Source organism: Spermophilus citellus (assembly GCF_964194105.1).
Source record: "Spermophilus citellus genome assembly, chromosome: 3".
Taxonomy (NCBI): Eukaryota; Metazoa; Chordata; class Mammalia; order Rodentia; family Sciuridae; genus Spermophilus; species Spermophilus citellus.
The window spans coordinates 15196392-15216753 of record NC_138184.1 but is presented as its reverse complement, the minus strand read 5'-3'; the positions used below and the strand labels follow the sequence as shown (position 1 = coordinate 15216753).

Below are 20362 nucleotides of genomic sequence, written 5' to 3'. Positions count from 1 at the left end.
CCACCACATGGTTCCCCGAGTACCTGCCTGTCCTGCACATATGCCTCGTGACCTGTCAGTGACGTGTGTGCTGGTACCTGAGCAGGGGGAAGTCATCTTTGTCATCTTGGAGTGGGGTCAGGGACAAAGAAGGATGGTGTGCCAAAGCCTGGGCCGTGGGCACTGCCAGCTCCTGGGGCCCAGGCGAGTTCTTGAGAGATGGTCCTTCTGCACTGGGTGCTCAGGAGGGTCTTCTGTGGCCTGCCTGGAGTTCCTCCTGAAGAAGGTTGCCAGCTTCTCTTGCCACCCAAGTGGCAGGGGTGAGGGCTCAAAGCAGATGAGCCCTCTGGGTCTTAACCTCCTTTCAGGTGTCAAGAGAGCAAGGGGCTGGGCAGACGGAGTTGCATCAACCTCCCTCGGCTTCAGTTTTCCCCCTTTAGACAGGATCCTCTCTGCTCTGTCATCTCCTGGAATCCTGAGTTGAGTCTGAAACCAAGTGTGTGACTGTACTCGGATCATTCCACCATCAAAAAATATGTGCCTATAGGTCCTAGACAGCTTCTGAGTTAACCAATATTAAAAAATCATTTCAGCCAACAGTGACCTGGGTGGTGCCGGTGGCGGACAAAATGCGATTCGATGAGATCTTCCTCAAGACTGACCTGGACCTGGATGGCTATGTGAGTGGTCAGGAGGTGAAGGAGATCTTCATGCACTCGGGCCTCACCCAGAATCTTCTAGCACACATCTGGTAAGGGGAAGTCATAGCTCTGGGGTAGCTTTGGGGGTCCCTTGGGAGAGGACTGTGCTGGGGGAGAGGTGATCAGGCTGTGGTCAGGGTCTCCAACTCAGCGCAGTGACCTGTGTCTGGCCTCATCAATTGATGGGGGTCGGGCAAAGGGTGAGTGTAAAGACTCCGCTCCATGCTCCCCAGTCAGCTCCCTGTCTTCCAGAAGGGAGCTCTGTGGGTGCCCTCTAGAATGCTCTCTGCTTGCACAGCTGGTTTTATCACCACAGTCAGCTGTGGGGCTGGCCTTGGCCACACCTCAGAGGCACAAGCAGTAGGGCTCTGGAGGCTCCAGCAGCACCACACCGGGAGTCAGGCCTGGGCCGCCTCCCTAGGAGTCCTGCTCTGTAAAGGCCAAGCCTTGGCTTCCTGGGATGGGTAAGCCAGGGAGACACCTCAGCCTGGGCCTTTTAGACAGCAGTAAAATGCAACAGCCCCTTATGATCCTGAAACAGATCCAGCCCAGTCCCAAGACAGCAGCAGCGTGCCCTAGCTGCAGTATAAAGAACCAGGCAGGGAGAGCAGCCTGCAGTGTGTATTGCAACTATAAATGACCTACTGATGGGGAAATGGCAATTAAGTCCTGAACTAGAGTACATGTAGCTTGGGGGCAGGGCGTTTACCTAGCGTGCCAAAACAAAACAAAATAAAACAAAAATGAAATCATGAATGTGCTCAGATCAAAAAGGAAGAAAGCAAGGAAACTTCCTTTCAGGGGGTCAGTGGGGGATAGAGCAGGAGCAAGATCAAGAATAATCACAAGGGAAGTTAAAATGAGACTCTAGATTAGGGTGCAGGTGGCAGAGGGGACAGGCAGAGCTGATGTGGAGGCAACACACCAAAAGGATGGAGGCTCTGGGGCAGCCAAAGGATGGAGGCTCTGTCTCCCTCACGGCCCCTCTCCGCCCCGCCCCAGGCAGGTGGTGTCAGACAGAGCATCTGGTGTGGTGTGGTAGCCGACAACAGCCCCAGAGCCTGGTTCTCCTTCCATGGGCCCTTCGAATGTTGGCCTTGGGGCTGTGCCCCTGGAGAGACCACGGGAGAGGAGGGGCAGCCACAGCCCGGGAGCAGGCTGTGGCCCTCCGCAGGCACACCTGGGAGAAACCCTGATAAAGCAAAACTGTAATTGTGGCCTAACCAAAATATTCTATTTATTTCTTTTTTCTTTTCTTTTGGATACTAGGGATTGAACCCCAGGGGGTGCTCAACCACCACAGTACATCCTCAGCCCTTTTTATATTTTATTTAGAGAGAGACAGGGTCTCCCTAAGTTGTTTCTGGCCTTGCTGAGTTGCTGAGGCTGGCATTCAACTCACCATCCTCCTGCCTCAGCCTCCTGAGCTGCTGGAATTACAGGCATGAGCCACTGCACCTGGCCAACCAAGACATTTTAAAACCAACCTTTGTCAGCGAACTTCCATGAGATCTAATCATCCCTGGTCTGATGGTGTTGAGCACCCCCAGCTTTCCTTTGTTCCATGTTAAAAACTGTGTCTTTGTTCCTGCAGTCACCATGTGTGAGGTGGCAGGGAGACCTTGTGTGGAGTGGATGGTGAGAGGAAGGACAGGCTGCATCTGCGTCTCTTAATTCTTATTCCATGGTTACCTGGAATGTCATGGATTTTCTTACTCAAGCTCTGCAGGGCCACTGCGTGCTGCGGTTCACATGCCCTGTGGTCCTGACTTTGAGGACATTAGAAAGCCAGTGGGCAGGAGACACTTTAGCCATGGGGTCTGCCTTGAGCAATGGGACCGTGGCCCTAGAGCAGTCTCTTTGAGCCCAAGAGGAGTGTTCGGTTCGTTTGGGCTGCTGTAACAAATACGCAGAGGACGGTTAAACAACGGATCTCTCACAGTCCTAGAGGCTGGGAAGCCTAAGACCAAGGTATCTGGTGAGGGTCACTGCCTGGTTTGCGGATGCCCTCTTCCTGCAGTGTCCTCACGTGGGCAGAAGGAGCAGAGAGAGCTCCTGGGGTCTGCCTGGTGCAGGTGATAAAGAAAGCAAAGGGCCTTCTGGTAGCCAGTTAGCTTTTCCCAAGGGGCCAGCCCCTGAGTCTGCAGGGAGGGCTTGGTGGTTCTGCACCTGGTGAGAACCACTTCCTGCCCTGACAGCCCCTTCGTGGCCAGCCAAAGGGCAGGGTGCCTGTCTGATGGGTGAGCTGGGGCCTAGGGACCCCAGGACTGCTTCCAGGAACAAGATGTTAAGCTCAAAAAGTTGGGAGCCTTCCATGGTGCCCTGCTGTCCTTGCTTTGTTGTCATTTCTTTAAAAGCAGGGGTTTGCTGCCTTGTGCTTGTCACAGGATGAACCTGGCAAGCGTGACATAATGAACATCCCCGCGTTTCTCCAGGGCCCTGGCTGACACAAGGCAAACTGGGAAGTTAAGCAAAGATCAGTTCGCGTTAGCTATGTATTTCATTCAGCAGAAGGTCAGTAAAGGCATCGATCCCCCTCAAGTCCTCTCACCAGACATGGTCCCACCCTCCGAAAGAGGCACTCCAATTCCGGTGAGTAGCCCCACCCCACCCAGCACCCCGTTTTCTTTACATTGCTTCCAGCCATCAGCCACAAGGTGGCGCTGGCACCCTGCATGAGCCCCACAGCGGCCTCGGCCACCTCCCTGCAGTCCAGGCCTTCAGTTCCCCAGAGTGGGGGCTCAACCCACTTCTTCCTCAGCCTGGGAACCAGCACTTTTGTCCCCTCCCACTATGAACTAAAGATAAGATGATTTTGTCCTGGGACCTCCTAGTCCCTGCTGTTTTGTGATGTCAGCTTGACAGTCAGTGACTCTGTACCTGAATTTGGTCCCAGGACAGCTCAAGTTCTCTTGCATCTGGAGAGTTCACTGGTGTGAAAGAGCTTGATGACATTAGCCAGGAGATCGCCCAGTTACAGAGGTATGTTGAAAACTGCTCGTCCTTCTACCCGCTTGGTCCGCTTAGGTCCAAATCCAAAGCACTCTGCCAGGTCATTACAGGAAGTACCAGAGGTTTGCATGGAACTGTGACAGTCAAGTTTCTTCAGAACGAGGAAGGGACATGGATTCCTCTGAGCTCCTGAATTGGCTTATGGGGCCTGAATAATGGCAGCTTCAGTCTGAGTGGGTGTGGGCCTGATCCTGTGGTGACGAGGGCCATACCCATTGACCCCTCCTGACAGACTCACACATTCAGGATGTGACTCGAGGGATGCTGGTGGCGATTTGGTAGCAGCTGTGTGTACAGCTGAGGAGACAGTCAGATGGGTCCCCTCTGAGTGCTTGGCGTGCACAGTGGCCAGCTCCACCTGCCTCCTGTAGGGGACAGCTGGGGCCACCACAGGGCCTGGGCACCTCAGCAGCACTTCCCACTGCAAACCAGAGGGATGACCCAGCTTGCTCCGTATCCCTGCAGATTTCTCACTGTGGCTCCTGTCCAGCTTTTCCTTCCTGTTCTGTCACCCAGGAGGCTCTTCTACCCTGGGCCCTCATTCACAGGCCACCTCCTGGGGAGGCCTTCCCCAGTCATCCTGTGCAGGACAGTTCCCCTCCATAGTCCTTATGGCCTTCCAGCGATGTTCATTTGCGTGTTTCTTTGTCATAAGTCTCCCCCACTAGCCTGTGAACAGGTCCTCAGCATTCCATCAGTACTTCTGAGGGGGCCCAGTGCGCAGCAAGCCTAAATATGGCCATAGAGAAGACATTGTTTTCTTTTAGTTGTGTAACAAAATCACATAAAATGGAGCATCTCAAAACAGTGCTAACATATTATCTTGTAGTTCAAAAGTCAGATGTCCAGGTGAGCTGAACAGGGCTTTCTATGAGGGTCTCACAGCCTAAGGGCAAGGTCAGCTGGCTTTTGTCAGAGGACTTGGGGGGTTGGGAGGGACACTCCACCTCTGAGCTCATCCAGGTGTTGGCAGAAGTCAGTTCCTTGCAACTGTGGGTCTGAGATCTCTGTTTCCTTGCTGACGTCAGCTGTAACCACTCCTGTTCCTAAAGACCATCCACGTTCCTTCTTATATAGCCCCTCCACCTTCTAAGTCGGCAACGTTAGGTCAAGTCCTTGTCATACTTGGGAGGGTTCCAAATTCTTTAGCCACCAGGTGGAGAAAGCGCTCTGCTTCTAAAGGGTAGTTGCATAGAGAGAGAAGCTTCATCGTATTTACAATCCTACCCACAGTTGGAGGGAGAGGATTATTGTATCAGTCTATTTTTTTTTGTTGTTGTTGTTATAACAAAATACCTGAGACCAAGTAATGTAAAAAAGAAGAGTTTTCTTAGTTCACAGTTTTGGAGGCTGGAAATCCAAGATGGGGTGACACCATCTGTTTGGCCTCTGGTGAGAACCTCAGGGTGGATGGAATCAGTGTTGTGAGGCCAATCACACAGTGAGATAGGAAGCCACAGGGATTAAGGAGCCAGGCTTTCTCTCTCTCTCTCTCTCTCTCTCTCTCTCTCTCTCTCTTTTTCTCTCCCTCTCCCCCCTCTCCCCCCCTCTCTCCTCTCCCTCTCCCTCCCTCTGCAGTACTGGGAATGGGACCTGGGGGTGCTTTACCACTGAGCTACATTCCCACTCTTTTTTTGGAGACAGGGTCTCACTGAGTTATCCAGGCTTCCCTCAGAGTTGTGCTCCTTCTGCCTCAGCTTCTCGACTTGCTGGGGTTACGGACCTGCTCCCCTGGGCCTGGCCAGCTTGGTGATTTACAAAGACTTGATCCCTGGAACTAACCAGGCTTCTTATGTTAATCTCCTCAGAGGGCAGCGTCCCTGGCTACCTGATTATCCTGAACCATGCCCCACCTCTTCAAGGTTCCCTCATTTCACCACACCACTGGGGACCAAGCTCCAGCACATGACCCTGTAGGGGACACACTCAACCCATATCCAAACTTGTAGAGCCAGGAGTCACAGGGTCATTCCTAGACTTCTGCCCCCACAGACAGGGTTACCACGGCAGCTTTCTGTGGGGATGCATGGAGTTGGCCTCAGGTAGGGCAGAGGGACGTGTGTGCCACAGCAATGGTTGACTTACTCTGTTTTCATGGAATGTTTTTAACCATTCAGAGAGAAATACTCGCTGGAACAAGACATTAGAGAAAAGGAAGAGGCAATCAGACAGAAAACCAACGAAGTGCAAGTAAGGACATGGCTCGTTTTGGCTAGACCTAATTTGTGTTCAGTGTTGCGTGGGAAAGATCCTTGATGGTGCTTGAGAGGCACCAGGTTCTGCACCAGTTAGAAGCTCTTGGGAGCTTCAAAGTGATTTTTTTTTTTTTTTTTTTTTTTTGTATACCAAGCATTGAACCCCGGAGCATTTACTGGCTGGGCCACATCCTCAGCCCTGCATGTATTTTATTTACAGACAGGGTCTCGCTTAAGTCTCTTCTAAGTTGTTTAGGGATCACTAATTTGCTGAGGCTGGCTTTGAACTTGCATTCCTCCTGCCTCAGCCTCCTGAGCTGCTGGATGAAATTCACTTTTAAAGCATATGATTCAGTGGTCTTTAGCATATTCAATGCACTTAATCATCAACCTGTATGTAGTTCTAGAACATTTCCATCAACCCAAAAGGAATCCCCATAATCAGTATGACTCGTCCCTCCTCCCCACCTCTTTTCTGCCCAACCCCCAGAGGAAAGTAATTTCAGATCCTATACCCACTTTTTATTAATTCATTTATTTTGTGTACTGGGGATTGAACTTGGGGTGTTTTACTGCTGAGCTACATCTCTCAGCTCTTTTTATTTTTTATTTTGAAACAAGGTCTTGCTAAATTACTGGCCTCAAATTTGTAATCCTCCTGCCTCAGGCTCCCAAGTTGCTGGTATGCGCCGTTGTACCTGGCTGCCCACCTCTAAATTGATTATCTTGGGTGGACTTTGTTTTAACCAGTCTCAAGTTCACTTCCCACACCTGTTCCCTAGGAATTACAGAATGACCTCGACCGGGAAACAAGCAGTCTGCAAGAGCTGGAAGCTCAGAAACAGGATGCTCAAGACCGCTTAGACGAAATGGACCAGCAGAAAGCCAAGCTCCGAGACATGCTGAGCGACGTCCGGCAGAAGTGTCAGGATGAGACTCAGATGGTGAGTTCTTCGAGTGCCGTGGTAGGGGGGGGGAGGGGGCGTCCCCAGGCCTTCCTAAACTCTGAGGGCCTGAAAACAGAGTGTCCAGAAGGCCTCCTCGTTAAAACATCGTGTGGAAAAGTGTCCAGCGTTTGTCCTCACCTCGGAGTCACCCACCCGTGTTCCTAGAGTCCATGTCATATAAGTGAATGGCTGTGGTGCCCGTGAACCTGTGCCCTGAAATGTGGAGGGGATTCCAGGACACCTCTCCTCCCTCCTCTGATGTCATCGTTACAGACCAGGGAGGCTGTGGCCTCAGGAACCTGTGACAAGCTGCTGCGACCTCCTATGTGGCTTGTGTGGGAATGTTCAGCCCCTGAGCCATAGACAGGGCTCGTGTTGTGCCCCTTCTTTCCTGTCTTCATTCTGATGTGGGAACTTGTCTCTGAGGAAATCAAGCCTCTGGGCACCGGTGGGTGACCACCTCTGTGACCGAGCTGCTTTCAAGAATGCGAGACACGAGTTCTTTCGAGGCATGTTGCATCCTATGCTGTGGCTCTCTCATTCAGTCATTCATTTTAATGGGCACATAATCATTGTACTTATTCCTGGGGTACAGTGTGATATTTCAGTACATGAAACAACGTGTAAGGGTTAGCTCAGGGAAATTGGCTGGTCTGATCATTACACATTAAATATTGATCATTTCAGGCTGGGGTTGTAGTGCGGTGGCAGAGCACTTGCCTAGCAAATGTGGGGCACTGGGTTCAATCCCCAGTACCACATAAAATAAATAAACAAATAAATAAATAAAAGTTATTATGTCCGTCTGCAACTAATAATATTCTAAAAGAAATCAGTCATTTCTTTGTGTTGGAAACATTCGGAGTCTTCTCTACTTGCTGTTTTGAAGTATGCAGTGAGAGCTTGCTGTATGTAGTTCTAGAACACCTGTGCTACAGGGTGGGAAAAGTCACTGCCCCAGCAGCTCCTGGACCTGTCGGCTGTCCTCTCTCCTACCCCCCCACACTCCTGGCTCTGGGGGTCACTGTTCTGTTCCTCAGCTCTGAGGTCAGCATTTTAACTGCCATGTGTAAGTGAGAACATGTGATGTTTGTCTGTCTGTACCTGACTTATGGATTCTTTTGACATCTCCTTTCAGATCTCATCCTTAAAAACCCAAATCCAATCTCAGGAGTCGGACTTGAAGTCCCAGGAGGATGACCTGAACCGGGCCAAGTCAGAGCTGACTCGGCTGCAGCAGGAGGAGACCCAGCTGGAACAGAGCATTCAGGCCGGCCGAGTGCAGCTGGAGACCATCATCAAGTCTCTGAAGTCCACACAGGAGGAGATCAACCAGGTATTGCCATGGAGGCTGCGGCGTCCCTGCCATGTGTGGCCGCACCGCGGCTCTTCTGCCAGGCAGTCCCGAGGGCAGGTGTCACTGGCGAGCTCTGAATGGCTGCAGTGCCCCTGCAGATTGCCTTCCATCTCCCACACTTCTTCCTGTGGGTTCTCTTCATGGAGGCCTGCACAGGAGGTTAAGTGCTACGTGCTCCCCAGGGCGTGTCCCCGGCCCTGTTGATGTTGGCCTGGAGGCAGTTTGCCCCCTTCGCCAGCCTGAGCACAGTCACCCACCTGCAGGGCTGGAGAGAAAGGGGATGGGAGGACGTGCTTGCTGGTCTGGTCCTCGCAGAAGCAAGAAGGACGAGGTCTAAAAATAACTTCCATGTCCATGCAGAACAGCCGTCCTCCACGTGCTGACTGAGGGCAACATGTCACCAGCGTCAATCCACATGGGACACTGAATTGCCTGGAGCACGCCAGGATGGTGCTGGCTTCTTGGGACAGGCAACTGCTGCCTGCTGGCAGAGGACAGTCCCTTCCTTGCTTTCCTATGTGTGATGGTCAAAGGCTGCCACCCTAGCCCTTGGGTGTCCAGTCTATAGAGTGGGTTATGAATCTGGTCCTTGACAAGTATCCAAGTGGCTATCCAGGTGCGGTGGTGCACGCCTGCAATTCCAGCAACTCGGGAGGCTGAGGAGGAGATGGTCTTAGCAATTCAGCAAGACCTTGTCTCAAAATAAAAAATGAAAAAGGGTTTGTGGTAAAGCACCCCTGGGTTCAATCCCTGGTGCCAAAATAAATAAGTAAGTAGAAGCTGTGTTTCTTTCCTGGACTAAACCAGTCACTTTGCTCTCTCTGCCAGTTTGTAGGCAAAAGTTGATCCCTGGTGTGCGTCATTCCATGACTGGGTGCCCTGTGTTATGCCTGGTTGTTAGTCAGTGTCCGTGGGATTATTCAGTCTTTTCCCTTCCAACTCTTGGGAGTTTGTAGAATTGAGATGAGACCCAGGACCCCCAGGTAGACAGGAATGATGACAGCGACTGATGGTACCAATAGCTACTACTTATTAATGCCCACTTGGCCAGACCCTGCAGTGGGTCTTTTCCCCCTTCTTTCTTTCTTTCGTTGGTCCTGGGAGTGGAGCCCAGGGCCTCGTGCCTGCTGGGTGAGCACTCTTCCACTGAGCCACAGCCACAGCCCCTTTTATTTTATTTTTGAGATGGGGCCTTGCTGAGTTGCCCAGGCTGGCCTCAGACATCCGCCACCCTCCTGCCTCGGCTTAGCTGGGATTCCAGGTATGGCCGCTGTGCCTGGCTTCCCTGGTGCCTCAGTTGTTCCATTTTGGAGAAGAGGAAGCAGAGGGATGAGGTCACTGACTTGAGCAGATGTGAGGCCAAGTTCAGGGGCACACCTGGGTCTCTGAATGCAAAGTGCCTCCTCTTCACGGACACTGCCTTCCTCCTCTGGGCAGGAGGGACAGCATGTGGGGTCTTGAGACCCTGTACGAGAAAATGATTATTAACTCCAAGCAAAATGGCAAATTTGGGTTTTGTCCAAATTTTATTTTTTTTAAAGATGGACACTTATTTTTATGTATTTTATTTCTTTATTTTTTATGTGGTGCTGAGGATCAAACCCAGTACCTCACAAGTACGAGGCAAGTGCTCTGCTGCTGAGCTGCAGCCCCATTTTATCTTATTGAGAGTCGGCAGAACATTTTTTTTAACCTGGGCTCTCTGGAGTAGTAGGGAGAGTCACATCTGGTTTACAAGTGGTCTCCTTTTCTGATGGCAAAGATGGTCTGCCACACTTTTCACCCGTGTGAATGCCCCAAGTTGGGCATCAGGAGTGAAAAGGTCTTGCCTGCACGTTTCCCTGGCTCCCTTGACCTGGTGCTGTCTTTGTTGCAGGCGAGAAGCAAGCTTTCGCAGCTGCACGAGAGCCGCCTGGAAGCCCACCGGAGCCTGGAGCAGCATGACCAGGCGCTGGGCGGGGCTCGCAGCGCCAGCCTCTCCGACCTGGCCCCCCTGAGCGACGGCGTCTCCCTGGCAGAGAGGGGAAGTTTTGGAGCCATGGTAAAGGTCGAATAAATGTGTTAGAGCCCCCCCATCTGCCCCACCTACAGGCCTGCTGGGCCCACCTTGGTTCTGCTCGCCCACAGGCTGACCTTGTTCTGCTGTCCTCCTGCATGTTAATGCCGGCCTGCAGCCTGGGGTGGAAGACTTGCTCTCCTTCCTGGTGTCCAGGACAAAGCCTGTGATAGGCCTGAATCTTTGTAAAATCCACTTTTCTTTTTTTGTGTGTGGTGCTGGAGATGGAGCCCTGGGCCATGTCCATGCTAGACGAGCGCTTTACCACTGAGCCTCACCCAGCCTGTAAAACCCATTTTTAAAGACCTCCATTAGAAGCATTTACAGTGGTCCAACCACCCAAATCTGGAGGGCTTCTCAGACCAACCAGAATTGATTTGGACTCTTCACTCCCTGTGTGAGGTCCACTAATGGTGGACCGGGGGAGTCCGTGCGTATGTTTCCACAAGGAGCACCTTGAATATTAGATAGGGCCGTGAAGATTCAAAGCCTGGCAGGCAGCCTCCCAAGGTATTGCTGTTTTGACCACAAATTGGCTTCTTTCCTGAAATTTCAGTTATATTTAAAACTCAGCACTTTATTTGAGACCTCGTGTTCTGAGGCTCCGGTCAAGCCCTGGGTGGGCTGTCAGCTTCTTAGATGTCTGTGTGCTCGCAGGACAGAGACCCAGACATGTGTGACCCTTCTCTCAGGTTGTCACAGCTCCCTGTTTATGCCAGAGTCTGCTGATGCAGCCCTGAGCCCAGGCCTGTGCGGTGTTCCGTCATGTGGCCAGTGAGTGGGTCTCTGCTATGGAGGGAGCCGCTGGGTGGGTGGCCTGGTGGCTTCCTGGCGCTCTGTTGCCCTTACCTATTGTCCTTTTGCTACCAGCTGCTGCTTCCAGGCTCTGCCTCAGAGTCCTGCTCTTTGCTTCTGGGATTCCTCTTCCCTCTGTGGTAACAACGCAGCCTCGCTGTCCACGGGGAGGACCTGCCTCTGTTCCTTTCTTGATGTATTTCTCTCCTTCCTGGCCAAGTACTTGGTTCCAAGAATTTATAGGAATGCACGTGCCTCCCTGGACCTTAGCAGACGCTCTTGATGTTCTTCCCTGTGTCTTATCTCTGGCCCCCGCCACCCTCAGGCTCTCTCCACTGTGGACTGCCGCGCGGGTTCCTGTCCACCCTGGGCCTCGTCAGCTTCTTGTCTAAATTCAAGCAGCAAGCACTCCTCCTCCGTGAGTTCCGTGAGCCAGAGTCTCATGCTTTGCTCCTGGCTGTCCTTGGTGCGTGTGTTTCTGCCTTACGGCCAGCTCTTGGTTTTCTCATCTGGACTGTTCCACTCGCATAGCTGGCTTGTCCTGTGGTCATAGTCCAGGGAAGTGCTCCCTCTTAAACATCTGTTTTGTGAGTTTTATAAGATTGGTTTCCTTGAGTAGAAGGTGACATTGAGGTGACAATTTGCAGGTAGCTAGTCACTCCCCTCCCACCCTCCAAGGTTTTTGTTTTACCTTGTCATTTTTGTTTATCTTTTAAGCGAGGCCAAATTTATACAATAACCACTCACTCGTGGAATGTAGACGTCAGATATGTTACGTAGAAACCTGCAACTGGTGTCTGAAAGAGAAAGTATTTATCTTGTACAAATACAATTTTTAAAGCAGTTTTGGGTTTGTTTCCATTTCTTAATAAACTGTTTGAAGAGAGGGGTCTTTGTTCACTGCTGCATTTCGAGACTGCTCCAGAGCAGAGTCCATTCTCCTAGTTCTCTTTGGGGGTGCAGTGGGGGGCTAGTTCCTGAGAATAGTGTGACCAGAATGGCATATCTGTAATTTAGTGTGGCCCGCTCTCCTCAGATCACTAGTGTTCAGCTCACAGGATGTGACTTGTCCAAGAAATGCAGGATTCTTAAAGTCAGGTTTACTTACTTATCTATTCCGTGGTGCTGGGGATGGAACCCAGGGCCTCATGCGCGCTAGGCTACTGAGCCACCCCAGCCCAACGCTGTATCTGTTCCTTGTTTCATTTGGTCGTGGGAATGTGTGCCTCTGCTCTGCACCCAGCCCGCCCGTCTAGGGAGAGAGAGGAATCAGTGGCCCCACACCTCCATGTTACTGAGAGTCTGTTGTGACAGATTGGGTCATCTGTCACAGGCAGCCCAGATCTAGCTTCTAGGGATTCTTCCACAGTTATTAAACAGGAACTTGAGAGCTGGAAGTTAAACCTTCAGTGACTTGAAGTCAGCGTGTTGGTGTGGCAGCTGTCCCCAGAGCCACAGCAAGGCTTTGTCCTCAGACAGCTTGCTGCAGTGTGCATCAGCTCCCTCTGAGTCGCCCCCCTTTTTCCTATGAGGGGCAGAATTTGACTGCTTGCTGAACTTGCTCGAGACCCCAACCTCTGCGAAGCACAGGGACAAGTCATTCATCCTGGAAGAGTCACGCACTGTGTGACATTTCAGTCCATGAAGGACCATGTAACCCAACCTTAGGTCACATCCACTGGTGACGTCATAGCTTAGTTTGTGTACATATGCTCTGACAGTCACATAACAACAAAACTGCCTGGTAACACTTGGCGAGTTTCCCTGTTGGTAGCAGCACAGGGCTACGTGTGTGCTGTGCAACCTTCAGGTTGCACCTGTTCCACTGTCCTGGTGGGTGGCAGTGGTGTGGCGCTGACAGGACCTATAGGACCGGAAATCTAGTTTTTAATTCAGAGTCTATGAAATGGACTGAAAACCACCTTTCTTTACCTTAGCAACCTGAATCCTGCTAGTCTTTTTTTCTTTTTTGATGGTACAGGGGATGGAATCCAGGGCCCCATGGGTGCTCAGCATGTGCTCCAGCACTGATAGTGTCTTCCTGGGCTCCTCCTCTGATGGGAAGGAGCCAGTTCCTCTTGAACTCTCTCTGGCTGTCAAAGCAGGACTTGCAGCCAGAGTTCCCAGAATCTTAGTCTCTTCTGCATCGTTGTACCCTGATATTTCATAGTCTTCATGTCAATCAAAAACACTAAGTACACCAGCTTGTTAATAAAAGTCACTTAGCAGCCAAGTGGAAGCTTTCACTGTGAAGCCAAACTGTCGTTCTTAAGCTCACGACTTTATCCAGGTCCTCATCCCTCTCTCTTCCTTTGGAATCAACACATTGCTCATCTGAGGTGCCGTGTGGGAGGCTTTAGTTTCTGGCTGTCATGCTGGCTTCCTCAGATCAGGACTGCTCCGTCTTTCCTCTGTGCCCCAGAACCCTGTGGGTTGCTAGCAGGGCATGTGCTTATCAGGGTCATCAGCACCCTGGCCTCCACACAGCCCACACACCTCTCCAGGTGCAGTGCAGTGGGCCTCTGTGCTTGACTTGCCTGAGCACCCGGCTCAGTCTCCCCACCTTGAAGCTCTGTGGTTGGAGACTCCAGGTAACCCATCCCAGGTAAGAAAACTGTCTGTTCTTCCACAGCCAAGACTGAGGAAGAGACCTGCTCGCCCACTTGACTTCCTTCACAACTAGGATCCATGGCTTTCTCTTACCCGGTACCTCTGGGACCGTCTTGTGGGCCTAAATCAGCCATCTCAGGCGGAATCAGCTTTGTTAGAAAATTTATTTTAGACCTTTAATGTCATTTCCCCAAACCGTTGCCTGTGTTGTCCTAGAAGCCTTGGCTTTGACACGACTTGGACTTGGTTGGTTGGAATAATGGGTCCGTTTCCAGTCCCCCAGATGCAGATGCGTCTGCCAGATTCAGGAAGGGTAGTATGCTTTTTAAAAATACCACAGGGGAACACTCATGTTTTCACTGAGGGTGTGTCTTTAAGCAAAACATGCCCCTTGTTTCTAAACCAAGCACACTGTTCCAGGGATGTCACAAACTCACCCCCTTTCAAGCCATTTTCCACTATGAAAATATGCTTTTCAAAAGTAAATGTTTTTTTTCTTCTGGTTTGAATATGCTTGCTTGTTTCTAGAAATAAGCACCTTTTTATAAAAATGCAAAGTGCTGTATATGCTCTAGTAGTTCTAACTGCATAAGTCCCCCATTTCCTCCCAGAGTGCAAACACCCAGCATGCTTCTTGGTGTAGCAATTAGACTTTTTTTTTTGGCGCTAGGGATTGAACCCAGGGTGCTTAACCACTGAGCCATATCCCCGGCCCCCCCCTTTTTTTAAATTTTGAGAGACAGGGTCTTGCTGAGTTGCCACTATACATTTTTAAGTGCCCATATTGCTGCACATTCACTGAAACAAGATGATGGAAAATTGCACACTTCACAGTAGGGCCAGGGCTCTGGCTGTTGGATGACTCTTAAACATCTCCTTTGTGACATTTCCAAAAATACCGCATGTTTTTAACTCAGTGTTTTAATTTTTTTTTTTTTTTTTTTTTTTTTTGAGACTGGTTCTCACTGTGTTGCCTGGGCTGTCCTCAAACTCCTGGGCTCAAGTGATCCTTCTGCCTCGGCCTCTCTAGTAGCTGGGACAGAGGTGTGCGCCCCGGCCCTGGCAATAAACAAATGAAATTAAATCATGGCACATAGACAGCATGAAAACTCACCATCTTAACCACGTGAAGGGGCACACCTCTGATCCTAAGCACATTCACCCACCTCCAGCTCTGTCCCATCTTCCCAAATTGGAACTGGGTCCATGCAACACTCGCTGCCCGTTCCCACCTGCTTAGCCTCTGGCATCCACCTTTCTACTTTCTTTTTCTGTGCATTTGATGACTAGGGGACCTCCTATGAGTGGGACCATTTGGTGTTTGTCTCTTGGGGATCTGCTTATTCCCCCCCCCCCCCCCCGCATGATGTCCTGAAAGTTCATCCACATTGTAGCATGTAACCGAGTTTCCTTCCTTTTTTGTGGCTCAATAATATTCCCCTACACAGATGGATCACATTTGTTTACTTATTTATCCATTGATAGACATCTGAGTTGTTTTCAATCAAATCAATTTTTGTTTTAGAATGGTAAATTTATAGGAAAATTGCAAACATAGTGCAGAATTTCTCTGTGACCCTTATGGTATATTTGTCACAAGTAGTGAACCAGTGGTGACTGTTGTTATTAACTCAATCCCGCATTTCAGTGATTTTTTTTTTTTCCCTAAGTCATTCTCAGGGTCACAGTACTTCAAGTGGAAATGCGAGTTAGGGGTAGAATTCTGTATTTCGCTGCTTTAAATCAAATAACAAAATCTCTGTCCTGTCTCTTCACAACATTCTAGGATGACCCTTTCAAAAATAAAACCTTGTTATTTAGCAACAACACGCAAGAATTGCATCCAGATCCTTTCCAGGCGGAGGACCCCTTCAAGTCTGACCCATTTAAAGGAGCTGACCCCTTCAAAGGTATCTCACTTGGAACCCACTTTCCCATTGATGGCCTCTTTGCTTTATGCCATTTAGAGTTGTCGATGGCAGAAAAGCTAGGAATTGTACAGTCTGAAATGCAGGAGGCAAGGTGTTCTTCGTGCCTGTAGAAAGTCTCTGACTCTTGCCTCACACGAAGCACTAACAAACCGAAGCCGCCCGTTCCCCTGGGAAGGACTCCAGCTCCCAGCAGGACTCCCAAGGCTGAGGGCAGCGGCGCTGGCCTTGGCCTTCCACGGCTTCATTTCCTCATCTCCAGCAGGCCGAGTCCTCCTTGCTCCCCTCACAGGGTTCCGCAGTAGTCAGAGCAGTGATTTTGAAAGCCAGTCCCCTGCAAATCCCAGGATCCTACATCAACCTAAGCTCTTAATCACGAGTTTACCCAGAATCACCACAAGTCAAGAATAACAGAAAAAATCTGGAAACAAGTTTTCCTATCTTCTCTGAATTTCTCAGAGCCAAGGAGCACTTCCAAGAAGCCTATCTGTACATTTCTGAGAAGAACGCCAAGCTGGGGAGGAGGCCGTGGGAGTCCCCTCTGAATTTCAGACCTGGGCGGGAGGCCTCTGGGGTCTAAGAGATGAATTGGGCAGTTCCTCAAGCTCAGGGGTGCTGTTTCTCACTGGGGCACGCGGGGACCGAGATAGCCGGGGTTCCTCTTGTTGACGGAGGTGGGAGGGCCTGAGATGGAAGGAGACATGGTGTAGAAAGAGAAGTGTGGATGTTCCCAGCTCTGGCCCATGGCGACCAGCCACCATACCTTCCCTTTCATCTCTAGTGTCCTCGCCAAGAAAAACCGCCTCAGCCAGCGGCCCTGCCTGCTCCCCTGCTTTCCTGTGCCCAGAAAGGGAAACAGCAGGCAGGACACAGCAGAGAAGAGATGATGGTCTCCTTAACTCAGGCAGGGGGAGTCAATGAGAGCCGGTGGGCGGGCCGTGGTGTCCGGTGGCCTGCGGTGTCCAGTGGCCTGCTTCCTGGCTGTCCGCGTCCCACTGAGCTCAGCATGTCTCTCTCCTTTCCAGGCGACCCATTCCAGAATGACCCCTTCGCCGAACAACAGGCTGCGTCAACAGGTAAAGGCCTTGGTTACGTTTCCTGCACGAGTCCTCAGACTGTTTGCAGCCTTAGTTCAGGTTGAGGAACAAGGAGAAAGTCCCAGCTTCCCTGGCAGCTCTTAGAGTGAGCCGTAGGGAGGCCGGTCCCAGAGGGAAGCTGACTGTGGAACCAGCTCCCTCTGACCTGATGTCCCTTACTGGTGTCACTATACCTGAGGCGCAGGCCCCGGTGCAGAGTTCCTGGGGGCCAGGTACGCAGAGCAAAGTGATCACTCATGTCACAGTCCTCTGGGTCCACCTGTCCCTTGTAGTACCCCTGCCCCATGGGACTATCCACACAAACCAGAATGGTGACAGCAAGACGGAAAAAGATGTCATCGCACTGTGCGTGAGCCTGGTAGCTTGTTCTCCCTGACAGTGGCTCCCAGTCCTTTGGCAAGTCCCTGTCTGCACCCTGCCTTTGGGCATTCAGTGTGTGGAATTTACCTCGCCTACTGGCTGGCTTCTTCCTTCTGAGGTGACGTGCCTTAACATAACATGTCACCATTTTAAAGTGCACAATTTGGTGGCACTTGGTATGTTCACAGTGTTGTGCAGCTGTCACCTCTCTAATCCCAAAGTATTTGCATCCCCTGAAGGAGACCCTCTTCTCATTGCTCTCCCCACCCCTGCTTTCTGTCTCTGAGGATCTGCCCACGTTGCCTATTATTATTTTTAAAATCAGCTTTGTCAAATGCTGTAAGTTACGCACAAACACAATTCACCAATTTTAAGCATACACCCTTCCCACCTGTGGGTTCTGCATCCATGGCTGTAGTGAGTCTCAAATCAAAAAATACTAAGAAAAACATTGCAGCCGTACTGAGCGTGTTCAGAGAATGGCAAGTATTTGTGCAGCAGTCACACTGGATTAGGTATTGCATGTCACCTAGACGTGATCTAACGTCTTCAGGAAGATGTTCATAAGTTCAGTGCAAACACTATACCATTTTTTAGAAGGGTCTTGAGTATCTGAGGATTTGGTGTCTGTGAGGGTCCTGGACCCAACTTTCAGGGACACTGCGGGATACTTGTTTGAGATGAATTTTGACAACTGTGTAGAGTTGGGTGAGTCTGGAGATCACTGTCACCCTGAAGGGCTCCCTGATGCCCACACCCTTTTTCTCGGCCTCTGTCCTCTCTGGGTAACCACTGCCCACTGTGTCACGGTCGTCCTTGCCTCTTGCAGAGCTCATGTGAGTGGTCCACACAGTCGTGTGCTCTGCTGGGTTCTCTCCTGACGTCATCGCTCATGGGACATTTTTCTTTCACTTTTCAAACACCTTCTAGATCCATTTGGAGGGGATCCTTTTAAAGAAAGTGACCCATTCCGTGGCTCCACCACTGACGACTTCTTCAAGAAGCAGACAAAGAATGACCCCTTTACCTCAGACCCATTCTCGAAAAACCCTTCCTTAACTTCAAAGGTGAGTGGCGTGGGGAGGTCTTGGGGGATGGCTGTGTGCTTGCTTGGTGTGGTGAATGCCACCTTCCCGACAGCGTCCTCCCTGAGCTCCTCGTGAGTGTGGGCCACAGCGTCTTTGTAAAGCTGGCCAGGTTTCTCCAGGGGTTGGGGTCATGGGCCCGGCCTCCTTCCTGGGTAGGGAGGTGGCCGTTTGGCCCTGTACTGCCGAGGCTCCTCCTGTGTGCCATGGTGTCCCAGTCAGCTGCCCAGGGTGCCAAGGCAGGGTGGGAGTGTGTCCTTAACAGCTCCGAGTCTTCTTTCTGCCATCCCCTTTACCTGCTGTAGTCACCTGCTTTCACTGCCACTTTGTCTCCCCGAAAAGACAAAACAAAGTGTCACCGCTGGGTGCAGTGGTGCACACCCATAGTCCCAGTTGCTGCAGAAGCAGAGGCAGGAGAATCACTGGAGCCTGGGAATTTTAAGCCAGCCTTGGCAACATAGCGAGACCCCATCTCAAAACAGTTAGCACACACCCAAAAAAAGACCAGGCCAGACCACCCCTGGGGTCTTCCTGGTACACAGCACTGATGGTAGCCTGGGGCACCTGCCTGCCAAAGTGGAAGGCACTCTGTTTTCTATTCTTATAACAAAATGCCTGAGGCTGGGAACTTTAAGAGGTTCATTTTGGTCCTCTGGTGAGGGCCTCTTTATATCCCAACACTACAGAGAAGTGGAAAGGGAGATAGCCATGTGCACAAGGGGCATGTGTATGAGCAAGGAAGCCTACGGTTGGGGTGGGGCCAGCCTTGCGCTTTTTACCCCAACCCTCTGGAGGGAATTAATCCTAGCACTCTTGCCCATCCTGACTGGGGCCATAAGTGGAAAGTTCCACATCTGACCTCATGTGAATTATCACAGTGAAATGCAGATACACTAACAATGCGATGTAAGGTCACCGCTCAGCTGTGTGTGTGAGGTGTGTAAATCATAAATGAATATATCATTATATATATGCAGATGTTCCAAAATCCAAAGCCCAAATCAAATTGGCCCAAAAAATTTTAGATAAGGGATGCTCAAACTTTCATTTTATTATTAGCATAAAAATTACTTAATGTCCTTAAGATTTATAGTGATGATTTTTCATTCCTGATCTGTTGATGAATTTTGTTGATCTTTTCCACAAACCAGCTTTTGGCTTCTGTAATTTTGTCTACTCTTCTTTTCTATTTCATTGCTTTCTTCTCTTTATTATATCCTTACTCCTTATTTTGGGTCTGTTTTTCTTTTCCACTTCTAAAACCTTAAGATCCAACTTTCAGTCATCATGTCTTAGCTTTGTTTTCTAATATACATTGAGAGTGACATGTCTCCCTCAGACACTGCTGTAGCTGCACCCGTACATTTAGGTGATTCGTATTCTTCACTCAGTTGGAGGTATTGTCAGGTGGCTTGTGGTTTTCTTTTTACCTGTAGAGTATTTAGAAGATATTGTTGCACTTCTAGACGAACCCCTCTTTTCCTAATTATCTTATAATATTGATTTGTCTTTAAATCTGTAATTAGAGAACATATTCTGTGTTCTCATTCCTTTTAAATTTATTGAGAATTGTGGATTGTGCTCTATATTGGTGACTACCGCATACACTAGAGAAGAATTTGTATTTGTCTTTATGATTTGTTTCTTTGTTTGCCTTTTATCTCTACCAATGACTGAAAGAGGGGTGTTAAAATAGTCTCTTATGATTGTGGGATTGTGTGTGTTCTCCCTCTCATTCTGTCGAGTTTTGCTCTGATGCTCTGTCAGGTGCATACAGATCTGTGACGTTGTGTTTCCTGAGGCAACAGCCTTTGGAGGTTTGGTGATATTCTTTGTCTTTAAACCTATTTTACCACATTATCAGAATCAAATCATCTTCATGGTTACTCACTATCTAGCTTTCTTTCAGGCATTTACTTCCAATCTACTCAGGGCTTTGAAGGTTGTCTTTTATAATTGACGTGTTGTGGGCTGGGGATGTGGCTCAAGCGGTAGCGCGCTCGCCTGGCATGCGTGCGGCCCGGGTTCGATCCTCAGCACCACATACAAAGAAAGATGTTGTGTCCGCTGAAAACTAAAAAATAAATATTGAAAATTCTCTCTCTCTCTCTCTCTCTCTCTTTCTCTTTAGGAAAAAAAATAATAATTGACGTATTGTTAGAGCTCTTTTAAAATTCAGTCTGGAGGGCTGTCTTTTAAATGAAGTGTCTAGTTCATTAACATTTAGCATTCACATAGTT

The 20362-nt window shown here is 50.0% G+C and overlaps 1 protein-coding gene across 12 annotated transcripts in view; it reads left to right on the top strand.

Moving 5' to 3' along the window:
- The window catches only part of EPS15L1 (epidermal growth factor receptor pathway substrate 15 like 1), a 99837-nt gene that overhangs the window by 46228 nt on the left and 33247 nt on the right, over nucleotides 1-20362 (top strand). For all 12 annotated transcript variants that reach the window (XM_081287071.1, XM_081287076.1, XM_081287074.1 and 9 more), the window contains 10 exons: nucleotides 573-730; nucleotides 3116-3272; nucleotides 3577-3662; nucleotides 5810-5882; nucleotides 6670-6831; nucleotides 7973-8170; nucleotides 10068-10232; nucleotides 15439-15562; nucleotides 16606-16656; nucleotides 17968-18104. In XM_081287071.1, the coding sequence (XP_081143197.1) occupies nucleotides 573-730; nucleotides 3116-3272; nucleotides 3577-3662; nucleotides 5810-5882; nucleotides 6670-6831; nucleotides 7973-8170; nucleotides 10068-10232; nucleotides 15439-15562; nucleotides 16606-16656; nucleotides 17968-18104 (1311 nt within the window). The remainder of the gene's footprint in view (nucleotides 1-572; nucleotides 731-3115; nucleotides 3273-3576; nucleotides 3663-5809; nucleotides 5883-6669; nucleotides 6832-7972; nucleotides 8171-10067; nucleotides 10233-15438; nucleotides 15563-16605; nucleotides 16657-17967; nucleotides 18105-20362) is intronic.